Below are 18,256 nucleotides of genomic sequence, written 5' to 3' on the forward strand. Positions count from 1 at the left end.
GGAAGAAGTACAGCCAGAATGCTCCTTAGAAGCAAGGATGGCGAGACTACATCTCACATACTTTGGACATGTTATCAGAAGGGATCAGTCCCTGGAGAAGAACATCATGCTTGGTAAAGTAGAGCATCAGTGAAAAAAAGGAAGACCCTCAACGAGGTGAACTGACACAGTGGCTGCAAAAATGGTCTGAAGTATAGTAGTGATTGTGAGGATGGTGCAGGACTGGGCGGTGTTTCGTTCTGTTGTACATAAGGTTGATATGAGTTCCAACCGACTTGGTAACACCTAACAACAGCAATAACGATGGAATACAGGAGATCCCTCAGGACATCTCTTAGTACTACCATGCCTTGTGATTAAAGTCAATGGACAGCTACAGCAACTTAATTCCCAGATGACTACTAATGGCCCAGACCCTTCAGAAATGAATGTTTGGTCAACCCTCCAGGCAAAGAACCATGACCAACTGAGGTGCTTGCTAAAGGCAAAGGGAGGACACAATGGGTGGTGGAAGAAGGTAGTTCTAAATACGAGGTACGACCACATGACAAGTTGCAGAAACAAAGACTGTAATTGTTATATGAGTATTTCTTCCTTGTTTTTTGTTATAGGTGTGTGTGTGTATGTACATATATGTATGTATGTATGTATATATATATACCCACATGTATATATATATATACAAATGTCTTTGTTTTCTTCCCTTCCTTATTCCATTACTTACTGTAAAATATAAGATGTAAACTGGGCAGCATTTCGTTCTATTGTGCATAGGGTTGCTATGAGTCGGAACCAACTTGACAGCACCTGACAACAACAGCAACAAACGGGGGTAGTGCATTTTCGGTTGGATGCATGATAGTTGTATCATGTTAGGCACAAGTATGACTTGATAATTGTCTTTATTTAGAGATTACGTATGATTTAAGGAGATGTGTACAGGTACCAAGATGACAAGGGATGGACTGTGATGGTTAAGGTTATGTGTCAACTTGGTTAGGCCATGATTATCAGTGGTTTGGCTTATATAATCATCCTCTGTTTTGTGATCTGATATGAGCAGCCAATCAGTTGAAAAAGGAGTTTCTTTGGGGGTGTGGCCTGCATGCGATATATATGGATGTTCTGGCAAAACTTGCCCTCTCTGGATCCTGCATCTGGCTCGTCATCCTCTGACCTCCAGTTCTTAGGATGTGAGCCAGCAGCCTGCTCCCTGACCTGCAGATTTTGGGTTCATCAGCCCCTGCAACCACTCGAGTCAGGAGAAGCCTCCAGCCTAATGCCTGACCCAAGGATTTGGGATTTGCCAGCCTTCACAACTGCATGAGCCATTTCCTTGAAATAAATCTCTCTGTATATGTTTATATATATGCTTCACTGGTTTTGGTCCTCTAGAGAGCCCAGCCTAAGACACCATGATCCCAAAGACCAACCTTGCAAGCAGGCCTTTGCGAGGATAACAGTCTGAGACCTGCTATGTTAACTCTGGGCACTCTGTAAGTGGGGATCATAGCAGAACCTTCCCTTGGTATGTTACAGGATCGTTGCAGACATCAAAACCAGATGAGGGCTGTGAAAGTACTTTCATCAAGGCAGGCCTGAGCGCTTTTTGGTGATGGTCTTAGTATTCTTTGAGTGCTACTGGTGGATTTAACGTTGTGGCCTTTTGTTCTACTTCTCACCTGCTGCTGCTCAGAGAGACTTCCCATAGTTGATGACTACTCTCCCTAAGAACCACCTGTCCTGGTGCTGAGGGAGTCAGAGATGAATTAGGCTCCTGCCCCAGGTGCTCAGGCTGGTTCCCTCTGGTCCTGCCAGTGACGTGACAGCGGCCCTTTGTTCCTGCCTGTTTCTCCAGCTTCTCCTGTCTAGAGATGAGACTCTGCAGGTGGCCAGTGTCCACTGTATAACTGCGGTACTGGTCCACTCTCCAGTGAAGCATGCCCAAGCCTTCATCCATGCTGACATCCCAGGTAGGGGGCCCTTCTAACCTTCTCCAAGGACCCCAGAGTTTTGACTGGAGATCTGTGGGTCACAGCAGGGGCAGCAGCAACAGCTTTGTTGGCGGTCCTTTGATAACCCAGACTGGAGGGGTGGGCTGGTGACAGGTACGTGACAGGCTCTAGGAAGTAGGCTTCATGCAGTCTGAATTCTCTTGCCACAGAACTCTTGTATAACCTTGAGCAATTTGTTCCTGATCTTTGTCATTTATTTCACCAGTAGGAATAAAAACCACAGGAAAGACTGTGGACCGGGAAGGCAAGGGGAACCAATGTTTCCTGAGGGCCTGTTATGAGCCAGGGAAGATTCCCCGGGGTGCACTACAAATGTTACCACACTTAGGTCCTCAGCTTTGCCATTTTATGGGTAAGGAAGTATGGCTCAGAGAAGGAAAATAACTGGCTCAAATTGGCAAGGCTAGTCCTCGGCAGAGGTGTCATGTAAAATCAAGTCTCTCTCTGGCTCTAAAAGCTCTTTTCTCTGCTTCGTGCTGCTGCCCATTCTGAGATTAGGAGACCTGAACTCCAGTCCCACCCCTACCACTAACAGTGCCTCTCTCTGGGCCTTAGTTTCTCCCTCTGTTAAAAAGAGGTTAGGTCATGACCCTGAGGGCAGTTCCAGGTTTGTCTGTGAATGGATGATCATGTCTTCTGGAGAGCGTGTGTGAAGAGATGAAATAACAGGAGCGAGATGCTGAGTAAACTCAGGACCCCAGCATTAGTTAAGGGGTCATGATCACTGAGCCATCATTCACTGTTGTCGTCCCCTCTCCCTGGCCAGAGTTCCTCTTTGAGCGTCTTTCCTCTTCCAGCGAAGTGCTCATCTGGTCCGTCTACAGCTGCTTGATACTCCTGGCAGAAGAGCCACTCTTCTTCTCCAAGTGCCACACGGTGTACGGTTGGTAGTGGGGTCTTGTCTGAGCTCTGGAATGGGGGAACAGGATTTCAAAGATGGGTATCAGCAGCAGTGATGGGGTTCTAGCCCCACCTTGGGGGGATTCTGGGTCTGGTCATTTCCATCAGCCCAAACTCATGACCAGATTCCACACGCAAGCACTGATATCCACACATGACTTACAGAATTCAGGTGGTTCTCCTGGTCACTGATTAACAGCGGTAGAATTGCCTCTGACTCAAGGTGACCCCATCTGTGTCAGAGTAGAACTGTGCTCCATGGGGTTTTCCATGCCTGATTTTTCAGAAGTAGATCGCCAGGCCTTTCTTCTGAGGTGCCTCTGGGTGGACTTGAACCTCCAAACTTTCAGTTAGCAGCCGAGCAGGTTAACCAGTTATATACCACCCAGGGACTCCATTCACTGAATAGCAGAAGTATCTGTGTGTAGACTCTTCAGCAAGGGAAGGACACTCCTATTAGCCACTAAATGAATTCCTGTTGTACCTTTAGAACAGCTTTAAACGTGTTACTCAGCCTTGGATTTGATCCTTGCCTGTGCCCCAGATTTCTACAAGTTAGTCCCTAGGTTTTGCTGAGTCATTCTTTCAGAGTTTCTTGGATCTCTCCCTTCTTTGTGATTCCTTCCTTATCTGGGACTTCTAAAATCATACAAGTTTTTTATTGTAGCCTTTTGACTAGGCACATTCAGCCATTCATTTTATATTCTGTGTCCCTAGTCTATGCCAGGTACCAGGCTGAGACCTGGAGATTTAGAGATAGAGATAACGTGGTCCCTGCCCTCATGGAGCTTGCGCTCAGGAAGGGGAGAAGGGGATGTAAACAGGCAATTTCAGTACAAGGTGATTAGAGGTCTGTTAGAGGGAAGTCCAGGAGCTGTGGGAGTTTAGGGCCCCCAGTTGGCCTGAGTAGTCACAGAAGGCTTCCTGAAGGAGTGAAGGTCTGACCTGAATGCAGTGGGGAGTGGGAGTGTGCCAACTCGCGAAGCATATCTCAAGTGCTAGGGCCTGTGCTACGGCTCATGCTGGGTGCCGGAGAGGCGGGGATGAACCAGATGTGGGCCTGCTCTCAAAGATCGCACAGTCGATCCGTCAGCTCATGCTGGGTGCCGGAGAGGCGGGGATGAACCAGATGTGGGCCTGCTCTCAAAGATCGCACAGTCGATCCGTCAGCTCAGTCCTGTCAGGGCCCCTCCCTGAGGGGCCTCCAGCCAGTATGTGCTGCCCAGCGCCTGGCACCTTTCCTGGGTGGACAGTGAAGGAGCTATAGAGAGCGCTGATTCCTGGCATCTGCCATGTCGTTCCCGAGGCAGGAATCGAGTCGGTGGTGAGGAGCCTACAGGGCAGCCTGAAGGTGAGCAACACAGAGCTGCACAAGCAGGGCCTGCTGCTCTTTGCTGAGATCCTGACTCGGTGAGCAAAGCTGTGGGAAGTCGGTACAGGGGCCAGGCCGGAGAAGGGAAAAAGCGAAGAATTTATCCCTGGTGGGGCCAGTAATAGTAGTTCACTCACGCATCCCTCATTTACCTTTTCTTAGGCAGCCAGAGGAGATCAAGCTGTTTACAAGCTCAGCCATGTGCCGAGATGCAGGCCGTGTCCTGCAAGAGGCAGTGAGCAGCCCCGTGCTGGAGGTGGCAGCTGAGGCGGTGAAGGCCACTTCTGCGTTTCTGAGGTGAGAGACCCAGCAGGGCTGGTCTTCCCACACCTGCCTGTACTTGGGGCCCTGTCAAAGCCAGGGCAGCTTCCAGGGGCACTTGCTTTTAGATCAGGGAAATCTTCTTGAATTCTGTCTTTCATCTAATGTATTTACTCCGTTCTCTCTTTCTGGAACTTCTATTTAGATGTTGGACATCCTACACTGGTCATCTAATTTACTTTGTTTTCTGGCAATTTCCCATCTTTTTATCTTTATGTACTAACTTCTAGGAGATTTTCTTGACTTTATCCTTCAACTCTTGTATTGAGTGTTTTATTTCTGCTTTCATATTTTTATTTGGACGAGCTCTGTCCAGTTCTCTGAATGTTTCTTTTTTTAATAGCATTTGTTGTATATTTATTTCATGGATATAATATGTAACATTTTTCTGATCTCTCTGAGGAGAGTTTTTTTGAAGTCTTCATTTCCTTTCATAGTCTCTTTCAAGTTGTGTTTTTTGTTTTCTGTTATCTCTCTCATTGTGGAAGCCTTCTTCCAATGTCTAGTGACTTTTGACTGTCTTCTTGTACTTAAGGATGGGGCACTAAAAAGTTGATGGGACTAACCCCAATAAGGCTAGCATTAATCCAAAAAACACAAAATAATAAATGCTGGAGAGGTTGTGGAGAGACTGAAACAGTTATACACTGTTGGTGGGAATGTAAAATGTTACAATCACTTTGGAAATCGATTTGGTGTTTCCTTAAAAAGCTAGAAATAGAAGTACTATATGATCCAGCAATCCCACTTCTTGAATATATTCTAGAGAAATAAGAGCCATCACACGAATAAATATATGCACACCCATGTTCACTGCAGCACTGTTCATAATAGCAAAAAGATGGAAACAACCTAGGTGCCCATCAACGGATGAATGGATAAACAAATTATGGTATATTCACACAATGGAATACTACACAACGATAAAGAATAACGATGAATCTGTGAAACGTCTCAACAGGGATGACTCTGGAAGGCATTATGCTGAGTGAAATTAGTCGCATAAGGACAAATATTGTATAAGACCACTATTATAATAACTCAAGAAAAGGTTTAAACACAGAAGAAAACATTCTTTGATGGTTACGAGGGTGAGGAGGGAGGGAGAAGGGTATTCACTAACTAGATAGTAGACAAGAATTACCTCAGGTGAAGGGAAGGACAACGCATACTACAAGGGAAGTCAGCACAACTGGACTAAACCAAAAGCTAAGAAGTTTCCTGAATAGAACCAAACACTTTGTGGGGCAGAGTAGCAGGGGCGGGGATCTGGGGACCATGGTTTCAGGGGACATCTAGGTCAATTGGCATAACAAAGTTTATTAAGAAAATGTTCTGCATCCTACTTTGGTGAGTGGCATCTGGGGTCTTAAAAGCTAGCAAGAGGCCATCTAAGATACATTAATTAGTCCCAACCTACCTGGAGCAAAGGAGAATGAAGAACACCAAAGACACAGGGAAAATATTAGCCCAAGAGACAAAAGGGCCGCATAAATCAGATACTCCATCAGTCTGAGACCAGAACTAGATGGTGCCCGGCTACCACCAATAACCACCCTGACAGGGAATACAACAGAGAGTCTCTGACCTAGCAGGAGAAAAGTGGAATGCAGAACTCAAATTCTAGTAAAAAGGCAAGACTTAATGGTCTGACTGAGACTGGAGGGACCCCAGAAGACATGGCCCCCAGATTCTCTGTTAGCCCAAAACTAAAACCATTCCCAAAGCCTATTCTTCAGACAAAGATTAGACTAGACTATAAGACCTAAAATGATACTCATTAAGAGTGTGCTTCTTAGCTCAAGTAGATATATGAGTCTAAATGGGCAGCTCCTGTCTGGAGGTGAGATGAGAAGGCAGAAAGGGACAGGAGATGGTTGAATGGACACGGGAAATCCAGGATGGAAAGGAGTGTGTTGTCACAGTATGGGGAGAGCAACTAGGGTCACATAGCAGTGTGTGTATAAATTTTTGTATGAGAAACTAACTTGAACTGTAAACTTTCATTTAAAGTACAATAAAATAAATAAATAGAAATAAAAAAATAAATACTTTTTTAAAAAAAGCTGATGGGAAGTTCTGTGTGTGCAAATGGGACATGTTGACTGTGGGTTTCACTGAGGAGGAGCTGGCTGGACCATTTCCTGGGGGAGACCCCGATGTCAGTATCTAGCTCTGCTCTCTCAGCCTGACACATTACCAGATGACACTCTCTGGTCTCTTGTGTGAATGGAATAAGCCTGATGTCCAAGTTCTGGGAGCCAGATGGGACCCTCAGCATTCACTATATAAACTTCACTTTATACTCTGGTTTTCAGTATAGTACCTTCTTTCCGAAAAGCCCAGAGATCCTCTCTTTTACGTTCTTCAGAGAATAAACTTCAGTCCTCTGCCAGGGCTTGGTGGAGGTTCATTGCTTGGCTGTACGAAGTGGGGAGAGATCTGGAAGTTCATTGCTTGGCTGTACGAAATGAGAAGAGATCTGGAGGTCCAACCACTTTTAAACAAATTTGCGATCAGTCTTTCTGTTTTAGTCCAGACTGTGCCCTCACCTTCAGAGGTACTTGGTGCCACTATTTCCTATTCCATTTGGAGGGTTCCTGGAACAAATCAGGTTACTTCTTGGCTTTCCCCACTGCTGGCTTAGGTTACAGCTTTCATAGATCTGCTATATCTATTACTTCCAAAATGTTATCGTCTCTTCTGTGTTTTCTTTGTCCTTTTGGATTCATAACCTTTTTTAGAAATCCCTTTACTTTCATTTGATAAGGAGTACCAAAACCAAACTCAACTCCACTGAGTCTATTCCAGCTGACAGTGACCCTATAGGACAGGGTAGAACTGTCCCATAGGGTTTCCAAAGCTGAAATCTTTACGGAAGCTGACTGCCACATCCTTCCCCCACTTGAAAAGAAGTGGCAGAGGAAAATACACCTGTTGAGCCTATCATCTTTAACCAGAAGCTGGCGACTCCTCAACACCTGTGATCTCCAAAATTCTACCTCTGGTTCTCTTAGTGTGGTTTCTCCTTGAATGCTCTCCTCTGCTCACAGAGCTTTAGCTACCAGCTATATGCTGATGATGTCCAAATCTATAGTTGTAGTCTAAAGTGCTTCAATTAGTTTCCTATTGCTGCAGTAATGAATTACCACAAACCTAGTGGCTTAAAACAACAAATTTATTCTCTCACAGTTCTGGAGACCGGAATTCCAAAATCAGTATCACTGGGCTGAAATCAAGGTGTCGGCAGGGCTGTGCTTCCTCTGGAGGTGCTAGAGAAGAATCCATTTCCAACTTCTGGTGGCTGCTGGCATTCTTTGGCTTGTGGCTTCATCACACCAATTGCTGCCTTTATCTTCACCTTCTCCTCTGTGTATGTGTCTAATCTCCTTATACCTCTCTCTTATAAGGACATTTATGATGGCAATTGGGACCTACCCAGACAATCTACGATAATTTCCTCATTTTAAGATCCATAATTTAATTGCATATGTAAAACCTTTACCATGTAAAGTAACATCCATAGCTTCCAGGGAATAGGACCTGATATCTTTGAGGCCACCATTCAACCCACTGCAGTGGCCTTCGTAGCTCCAGACCACATTCCCAACTGCCTAGTGCCTCACTCAATCCGTCTGTGCTACCACCATATAAGGAAAAACACTCAATTTGGGATCTCAAGAATTAGATTTGTTCCTGGCTCCACAGTTAGGACTCAGTCACCTCTTGCTCAATCCTCTGGTCCGCTTTCTGTTACTTGAACACACCAAGCTTTTTCCTGCCATAGAGCCTTTCTACTAATTGTTCCCTCTGCCTAAAATATTCTCCCCTTAAATCTTTGCATGAGTGACTACTTCTCATCATTCTGGTCCCAGTTCAGAGAGGTCTTCTTGGCTAACCTGTCTTAAGTAGCCCATCAGGCTACTCTAACTCATTGCCATCGAGTCGATTCTGACTCATAATGACCCTATAGGACAGAGTAGAACTGCCTCTGTAGGGTTTCCAAGGCCATAATCTTTACAAAATCAGATCGCCACATCTTTCTCCCGTGGAGCAGCTGGTGGGTTTGAACTGCTGACCTTTTGGTAAGCAGCTGAACACTTAACCAATGTGCCACCTGGGCTCCTTTAAACACTTGATATTGTTGTTGGGTGACGTCGAGTTGGTTCCAACTCACAGCGAAAATGTGTACAATAAAAGGAAACACTGCCCAGTCCTGCACCATCCTCACAATCATTGCTGTGTTTGAGCCTGTCGTTGGAGCCACTGTGTCAGTTCATCTTGTTGAGGGTCTTCCTCCCTTTTACTGACCCTCTACTTTACCAAGCATGATTTCCTTCTCAAGGGACTGGTCCCTCCTGATAATATGTCCAAAGTATGTGAGACAAAGTCTCACCATTCTCGCTTCTAAGGAGCATTCTGGCTGTACTTCCAGAATAGATTTGTTTGTTCTTCTGGCAGTCCGTGGTATATTCAGTATTCTTCACCAACACCGTAATTCTAAGGCAACAATTCTTCAGTTTTCCTTATTCACTGTCCAGCTTTCGCATGCATATGAGACTATTGAAAATACCATGGCTTGAGTCAGGTGCACCTTACTCCTCAAAGTAACATCCTTGCTTTTTAACACTTGAAAGAGGTCTTTTGCAGCAGGTTTGCCCAATGCAATGCGTCGTTTGATTTCTTGACTGCTGCTTCCATGGGCATTGATTGTGGGTCCAGGTAAAATGACAACTTCAGTATTTTCTCCATTTATCATGACATTGCTTATTGGTCCAATTGTGAGGAGTTTTGCTTGTTTTTACGTTGAGGTATAATCCATACTGAAGGCTGTAATCTTTGATCTTCATCCATAAATGCTTCAAGTCCTCTTCACTTTCTTCAAGCAAGGTTGTGTCATCTGCATATTACAGGTTGTTAATGAGTCTTCTTCTAATCCTGATGCCACATTCTTCTTTATATAGTCCAACTTCTTAGATTATTTGCTCAGCATACGCTTGATAGTTCTTGTTTGTTCATTTGTTCTCTGTCTTCCTCCACACTAGAAAATAAACTCCAAAGGATGAAAGACCCTGTCTGTTTTAACTGCTATATCTCTCACTCCTAATAGGTAGTTGTCTTAGGCTGTGTTCTCTAGAGAAGCAAAAGCAGTAATGCTTATAAATATCTATACAGAGAGATTTATATCAAAGAAATGGCTCACACAGTTGTAGAGGCTGGAACGTCCCAAATCCATGGGTCAGGCTGGAGGCTTCTCCTGATTCACGAGGCTGACGAACCCAAGATCAGCATATCAGACAGCAGGGTTCTTGCTCATAGGCTGCGAAGACTGATGAATCCCACGATTGGTAGGCAAGACTGCAGGTAAGCTGCTAGCTCAAGTCCCAAGAACTAGAAGTCAGATGAGCAGGAGCCAGCTGCAGGATCCAAAGCAAGAAAAAGCCCGTGAACCTTGCCAGAGAGTACACCTATGTTGGATGAAGGCCACACCCCCAAAGATACTCCTTTTTAACTGATTGGCTACTCACAGCAGATCCCATCATGGAAGTGATCACATTATATCAGATCTCATCATGGAAGTGATCACATCATCATATGACTGCCAAACTACATGGTAACTGCCAAACTACTGAGACTCATGGCCCAGCCAAGTTAACACAAACCTTAACAATCACAGTAGTCAATATATGAATAAAGGATGTTAAAATGGATGGTACAACTAAAAGATTCTAGGGCCAGTATGGGAAATTATTCTGTAGTGTTTTAGGCTAGGTTCTCTAGAGAAGCAAAACCAGTGAAGCCTATACATATATATACATATATGTATATAGAGACATTTATCTCAAGGAAATGGCTCATGAGGTTGTAGAGGCTGGCAAGTTGCAAGTCCGTGTGTCAGGCATCAGGCTGGAGGCTTCTCCTGACTCAGGTAGCTGCAGGGGCTGACGAACTCAAGATCAGCAGGTCAAACGGCAGGCTGCTGACTCACAGGCTGCGGAGGCTGATGAATCCCAAGATTGGGCCACGGGCTCAAGTCCCAAGAACCGAAGGTCAGATGATGAGCCAGATGCACGATCCAGAGCAAGCAAGTGAGCTTTTCTGGAATGTCTACAGATATATATATATATATATATATGTATGTATATGTATGTATATATATGTATATATATGTATGTATATGTATGTATATATATGTATATATGTATATATATATGTATATGTATATATACAGATATATATATATATATATGGGGTGCAGACCACACCCCCAAGGAACCTGCCCATACAACTGATTGGCTAATCACATTAGATCACATCATAGAGGTGGTTATATTATATTATTTATAGGAGACCACAAAATGGAGGATAATTACTTCAGATCACAAAATGGAGGATAATTACGTAATATTGAGAAGCATGGCCTAGCCAGGTTGATACATAACGTTAACCATCACACTTAATAAGATGCTTGAAATGTTGAGGGAATAGAAGGAGGAAACCTGTATTTATTCATGTAGGTACTTTTATTTTGCTTCAGTGTTTTCTTTTTTAAATTTCTAACAAAGTAATATATTCAAATAATAAAAAGTAAAGTAGTACAGAAGGGATTATAATGGGTTTATTATGCGTTTAAAGCGTTTATAGGGAAAAGGAATAGTCCCCTACCCTTAGTCCCGCTTCCTAAAGGAAATTAATTCTAACTCTTTTTGGTTTTAGTTCTGGTGACTATCTCCCTAAATCTAAGCAATGCTCATAATGACGTTGCTTTATTTGCCAACTGACTCTGCAGTGTGAAAAATCAGTATACAACTCACATTATCCTGTCTTCTCTACATCTGCTTGGCATTTTTACTAGTCATTATTTTATGTCTTCAGATCATTAATTAATATATTAAAATTTGTTTTTCTTGTTCCCTCAACTTGGAACAGCATCTGTTGACTTCCCACTTGGTAATATCCTCTTGAGGATGTTAGCACATGAACTCTGCCTTCCCTTCTCCTACTTTCCATTGCTCAACTTCAGTCACCTGTACCTTGAATTTTACAATATAAAAATGTTAATATTTATAGTCTTTTCTGTAACTATATTTAGGTCTTTTTGATTTGACTCTAGATTGTTTCCAAAAATTGAAACAAAAAATAGCATTTACATTACAATGACGAGTGCTAGCATTTACATTATAATGACAGGTCTTATTGGAATATATATATCTTTCTCTAAAATCTATTGTTACTATTCCTGTGCCCTCAGAGGAGCATGATCCTAGCTCCATGGCCAAACTGATTATCTTTTCTTATATTTCACCAATTGCTCAAAATTATTACACATTTTAGTTTAGTTATGTTTAGGCCATGATTTATCAGAGAGCTGTTTGTTTTTCCAGGGACTTCTAGTTGTCCTCTCTTGCACCTGTCAGCTCTGAGCCTGGATTCGCTCCTCTCTGTTCCAAACCCTTTTGAGTTTTCTAGAGTACCATTTCCTCACTTTTTATACTAGTTGCCTAGGGCTATTGTAACAAATTACCACAAATTGAATGGCTTACAACAACAGAAATTTATTCCCTCACAGTTCTGGACCACCACATGTCTGTCAGTTTGTTGTACTGTGGGTGCTTACATGTTGCCGTGATGCTGGAAGCTACGCCACCAGTATTTACAATACCAGCATGATCACCCATGGTGGACAGGTTTCAGTGGAGCTTCTAGACTAAGACAGACTAGGAAGAATGACCTGACAGTATACTTCTGAAAAAACTGGCCAGTGAAAACCTTATAAATAGCAGTGAAATATTGTCTAGTATAGTGTGGGAAGGTGAGCCCCTCAGGTTGGAAGGCACTCAAAAGACAACTGGGGAAGAGCTGCCTCCTCACAGTAGAGTCAAACTTAATGACGTGGATGGAGTTAAGCTTTTCGGACCTTCATTTGCTGATGTGGCAAACTCAAAATGAGAAGAAACAGCTGCAAACATCCATTAATAATCAGAACATGGAATGTACGAAGTATGAACCTAAGAAAATCGGAAGCTGTCAAAAATGAAATGGACTGCATAAAGATCGATATCCTAGGCATTAGTGAGCTGAAATGGACTGGTATTGGCCATTTTTAATTGGACAATTATATGGTCTACTATGCCAGGAATGACAAATTGAAGAAGAATGGCATTAGTTAATCATCGAAAAGATATTTCAAGATCTATCCTGAAGTACAGTGCTGTCAGCGATAGGATAATACCCGTACACCTATGAGAAAGACCAGCTAATACGACCATTATTCAAACTTACACACCAACCACTAATGCCAAAGATGAGGAAATTGAAGATTTTTACCAACTTCTGCAGCCTGAAATTGATCAAACATGCAATCAAGATGCAGTGATAATTACTGATGATTAGAATGCGAAAGTTGAAAACAAGAAGGATCAATAGTTGGAAAATATGACCTTGGTGATAGAAATGATGCCAGCGATCTCATGATGGAATTTTGCGAGACAAACAGCTTATGCACTGCAAATACCTTTTTTCAGCAACATAAATGACGACTATACATGTGGACCTCATAGGATGGAAAACACAGGAATCATATAGACTGCAACTGTGGAAAGAGACAATCAATTGCTCATATGTAAGTTCAAGTTGAAGCTGAAGAAAATTAAAACAAGTCCATGAGAGCCAAAGTACGACCTTGAGTATATCCTACCTGAATTTAGAGACCATCTCAAGAATAGATTTGACACACTGAACACTAATGACCCAATACCAGATGAGATGTGGGATAACATCAAGGACATCATACATGAAGAAAGCAAAAGGTCATTAAAAAGACAGGAAAGAAAGAAAAGACCAAAATAAATGTCAGACGACACTCTGAAACTTGCTCTTGAACGTCGAGTAGCTAAAGTGAATGCAAGAAATTATGAAGTAAAAGAGCTGAACAGAAGATTTCAAAGGCTGGCTCAAGAAGACAAGGTAAAGTGTTATAATGAAATGTTATGTTATAATGAGATAGAAAACCAAAAGGGAAGAACATGCTCAGCATTTCTCAAGCTGAAAGAACTGAGGAAAAAATTCAAGCCTCAAGTTGCAATAGTGAAGGAGTCTACGGGCAAAAAATTGAACTATGCAGGAAGCATCAAAAGAAGATGAAGGAATACACAGAGTCACTGTACCAAAAAGAATTGGTTGACATTTAACCATTTCAGGGGGTAGCATATGATCAAGAACCAATGGTATTGCAGGAAGAAGTCCAAGCTGCGCTGAAGAGAATGGCAGAAAAACAAGGCTCCAGAAGTTGACAGAATACCAATTGAAATGTTTCAACAAACGGACACGGCACTGAAGGCGTTCACTTATCTTTGCCAAGAAATTTGGAAGACAGCTACCTGGCCAACTGACTGGAAGAGATCTATATTTGTGCCCATTCCAAAGAAAGGTGATCCAATAGAATGCAGAAATTATTGAACAGTATCATTAACATTACATGCAAGTATAATTTTGCTGAAGATAATTTAAAAATGGTTTCAGCAGTATATCGACAGGGAACTACCAGAAATTCAAGCCAGATTCAGAAGAAAACATGGAATGAGGGATATCATTGCTGATGTCAGATGGATCTTGGCTAAAAGCAGAGAGTACCAGAAAGGTGTTTACCTATGTTTTATTGACTATGTAAAGGCATTCGACTATGTGGGTCATAACAAATTATGAATAACATTGTGAAGAATGGGAATTCCAGAACATTTCGTTGTGCTCATACGGAACCTATATATAGACCAAGAGGCAATCATTCAAACAGAAGAAGGAAATACTGCGCAGTGTAAAATCAGGAAAGGTGTGCGTCAGGGTTGTGTCCTTTCACCGTACTTATTCAATCTGTATGCTGAGCAAATAATCTAAGAAGGTGGACTATATGAAGAAGAACGGGGCATCAGGATTGGAGGAAGACTCACTAACAACCTAAGATATGCAGATGATACAACCTTGCTTGCTGAAAGTGAAGAGGACTTGAAGTACTTACTGATGAAGATCAAAGACCACAGCCTTCAGTATGGATTACACCTCAACATAAAGAAAAGAAGAACCCTCACAATTGGGCCATAAGCAATATCATGATAACTGGAGAAAAGATTGGGGTTATCAAGGATTTCATTTTACTTAGATCCACAGTCAACACCTATGGATGCATTAGTCAAGAAATCAAAGGACGTATCGCATTGGACAAATCTACTGCAAAAGACCTCTTCAAAGTGTTGAAAGGCAAAGATGTCCGAGGACTAAGGTGCGCCTGATCCAAGCCATGATATTTTCAATCACCTCATATGCATGCAAAAGGTGGACAATGAATAAGGAAGACTGCAGAAGAATTGATGCCTTTGAATTCTGGTGTTGGTGAAGAATATTGGATATACCATGGACTGCAGAAGGATGAACACATCTGTCTTGGAAGAAGTACAGCCAGAGTGCTCTTTGGAAGTGAGAATGGCAAGACTTTGTCTCGTGTATTTTGGACATGTTATCAGGAGGGACCAGCCCCTGGAGAAGGACATCAGGGTAGAGGGTCAGTGAAAAAGAGGGAGACCCTTATATAGATGAATTGATACAGTGGCCGCAATGGTGAGCTCAAGCATATCAGTGACTATGGGGATGGTGCAGGACCACACAATGTTTCGTTCTGTTGTACACAGAGTCGCTATGAGTCGGAACCAACTCAACAGCACCTAACAACAACAACAGTTCTGGAGGCTGAAAGTCCAAAATCAAGATGTCAGCAGGACCATACCTGCTCTGAAGGCTCTAGGGAGGAATCCTTTCTTGCCTCTTCCTTGCTTCTGCTGGTTGCTGGCAATCTGTGGCATTCCTCGGCCTGCAGCTGCGTCACTCCAATCTCTACCTCCATGGTCACATGGCGTTCTTCTCTGCGTATGTGTCTCTGTTTCTTCACATGGTCTTCTTATAAGGATACCAGTCCTTGGATTGAGGGCCCATGCTAATAACATCTGCAGGGACTCTATATTCAGATAAGGTCACATTCTGAGGTTCCAGTGGACTTGAATTTTTGGGGGATACTATTCAATCCAGTACACTTTTATTACCGTTTCATCTTGCAAGAATTTGTTGATGTCTGTGGTCCACTGATGATCTCTTTCCTGCTTTCTGTAAGGGTTTATTCCTACTGTGATTTATTTGGGTTGTTGAGTGGAAAGGAAGAAAAGTGTGCTTAGCCTACTATCTGGAGCTGAATGCCTAGAGATTTATCTTTCACTTCAAAAATTTCCTCTTTGTTCTTATTTTAAAACTAATATATTCTTTTGGAGCCCTGGTTTTGCAATGGTTAAGTGCTTGGTTGCTAACTGACTGGTTGGCAGTTCAAACCCACCAGTGGCTCCGTGGGAGAAAATACCTCGTGATCCGCTCCCATAAAGATTACAGCCTAGGAAATCCTATGGGGCAGTTCTACTCTGTCCTGTGTGGTCACTATGAATCAGAATCAACTCGATGGCACCTAAAACAACAATGACATATTAAAACCTGGGAGGAGTGGGAAGGAATTGTGTACTGACTTAAGAAAAATGACAGATAAGAAAAATTCAGAAAAGAGAAAGTAATACATGCTTGTAAAAGAATTAAAATTTTAAGTCAAAGTCCCCTGTAATCTCACCTCTAAAGGTAACCACTGTTAATAGTTTAGCATATATTCTTCCAGATTTCTTTTATACATTTACAAACTTTTATTATTCTTTTTGGTATCACTAGATCAGTTTCATAGATTATATTGCCCATAATGTGTTGCTATAATAAATAGTATGGCAGAGAATTTTCTTGTATATATCATTTTGCCTATAGGAGAATTTCTATAGGATAAATTTCTGAAAGTGAAATTTCATACTCAAGGGATATGATATAAACATTTGTCAACACTGGCTTCTGTAAACCTTATAAATCTCTGCTAACTGGAAGGATAAAAATGGAGGGCTGCCATGAGAAAAAAGTTTGCTGCCACACATCTGTAATAGTTAGGGTTTATTTGCAAGTCACAGATAGTTTAAATTTACAGCAGGTTAAGCAAGGCTGACGTTCATTTTTCTCCACACACGAGTCTGGCTAGGTTGTCCAGAGTAGTATGAGACTCCACAGTCATCAGAGAGCCGTGTACCTTTTAGCTTATTGCTTCACCATCTTTGATACCCACCTTCAGCCTAGTGGTCCAAGATGGCTGCTCCAGCGCCAACCATCACATTTGCCTTCAAGCAAGAAAGAAAAAAATGGAACAATAAGGGAATACTCTTTACCTTTAAAGGATACTTTCAGAACCAACTTTAAAGGATACATAACTGTAACTTGGAGCCCTGGTGACACAGTAGTTAAGAGCTTGGCTGCTAATCAAAAAGACAGCAGTTCGAATCCACTAGCCACTCCTTGGAAACCCTATGGGGCAGTACTACTCTGTCCTATATGGTCACTATAAGTTGGAATCGACTCAATGACAATGGGTTTTTCTGGTAACTGTAACTCAGAAGTGATTAGGTTTAGGACCCAGTCTGGTACTATCTCATTAACATAACAAAAGAAAACCCCTATTTCTAAACAGGATCACATCCACAGGTATAGGGGGCAGGACTTCAGTACATATTTTGGGGAGACATAATTCAATCCATAACACTCATACTGATATAAAAGCTAGGTCCTGTGTTGATTCTAGTTTTCCTCTTTGGGGTAACTGAAAGCAAGTTTGATCTCTCTTCTCCAGGAGAGCTTATTTGAGAACAGTGTTCATGTATATCTCTTGATGCACCTTCAATTCTAAACGGTGCCTCTTTCGCCAGGAGGCCCTTCTCACTGAGAAAACCCTCTGTATCCTTAACAATAATAATAGTCATAGCTGCCATTTATGAGAACTTACTATGTGTTAAGTATTATGCTAAGTGCTTGCTATACATTATCTAATTTGATCCTTGGAGTAATTCCATGAGGAGAGTACGATTAACCCTTGTTTAATAGATGAGGAAACCGAGGTTTAGAGAAGATAGGAGTGTGCACCAAGTCGTGCAGCTGGATGAGTGTTGGAGCCAGGATTTTTACTGAATCAGACCCTGGACCCATGTTCTGATCCACCACACTGCATTGTATTCTCCCTCTCTCCTTACCCCATAGTATCCTGGGAAGACCCTTACCTTGCCCTAAGTCTGCTCTTGTCCCTCTGAATGCAGGAAGGACCACCAGAGCTCTCCACCAGTACAGTACAGGGAACTGCGGGCCCTGGTTGAAGCCATGCTGAGCCGGTGTGCGGATCTTTCCCAGACCCCGCTGAACAGGAGACCCCTGGTCAGTGCACTGCAGCCTGCTTCTTCCCAAGATCATGCTGTAATGTGTTTTTAGAAGACTAATTAGCACATTGCCTTACCTTTGTATGCCATTTCATAGCATATCCTCATGTGCACACACACGTACAATGCAATGTTATTTTTTCCAAATGTAGAGCTGTGAGGCTTAAGGATTATTATCCTCATTTTTATAGATGAGGAAACTGAGGCCCAGAAGGGTTAAATGATTTTTCTCCAAGGTCCAAAACTAGCAAGTACCTGAGCCTGGATATTCAAATTGCAGGGTATTTATTTCCAAGCCTACACACTTTGTCTCTTATATCATCCAA

At 42.5% G+C, this 18,256-nt stretch overlaps 1 protein-coding gene across 1 annotated transcript in view; it reads left to right on the top strand.

Moving 5' to 3' along the window:
• The window catches only part of MEI1 (meiotic double-stranded break formation protein 1), a 100,635-nt gene that overhangs the window by 22,722 nt on the left and 59,657 nt on the right, over positions 1 to 18,256 (top strand). Inside the window, exons 8-12 of the mRNA XM_004379972.2 lie at positions 1,859 to 1,973; positions 2,782 to 2,898; positions 4,226 to 4,325; positions 4,450 to 4,584; positions 17,814 to 17,928. Of these exons, the coding sequence (XP_004380029.1) occupies positions 1,859 to 1,973; positions 2,782 to 2,898; positions 4,226 to 4,325; positions 4,450 to 4,584; positions 17,814 to 17,928 (582 nt within the window). The remainder of the gene's footprint in view (positions 1 to 1,858; positions 1,974 to 2,781; positions 2,899 to 4,225; positions 4,326 to 4,449; positions 4,585 to 17,813; positions 17,929 to 18,256) is intronic.

This window comes from Trichechus manatus, unplaced genomic scaffold (genome assembly GCF_000243295.1).
Source record: "Trichechus manatus latirostris isolate Lorelei unplaced genomic scaffold, TriManLat1.0 scaffold00069, whole genome shotgun sequence".
Classification (NCBI taxonomy): domain Eukaryota; kingdom Metazoa; phylum Chordata; class Mammalia; order Sirenia; family Trichechidae; genus Trichechus; species Trichechus manatus.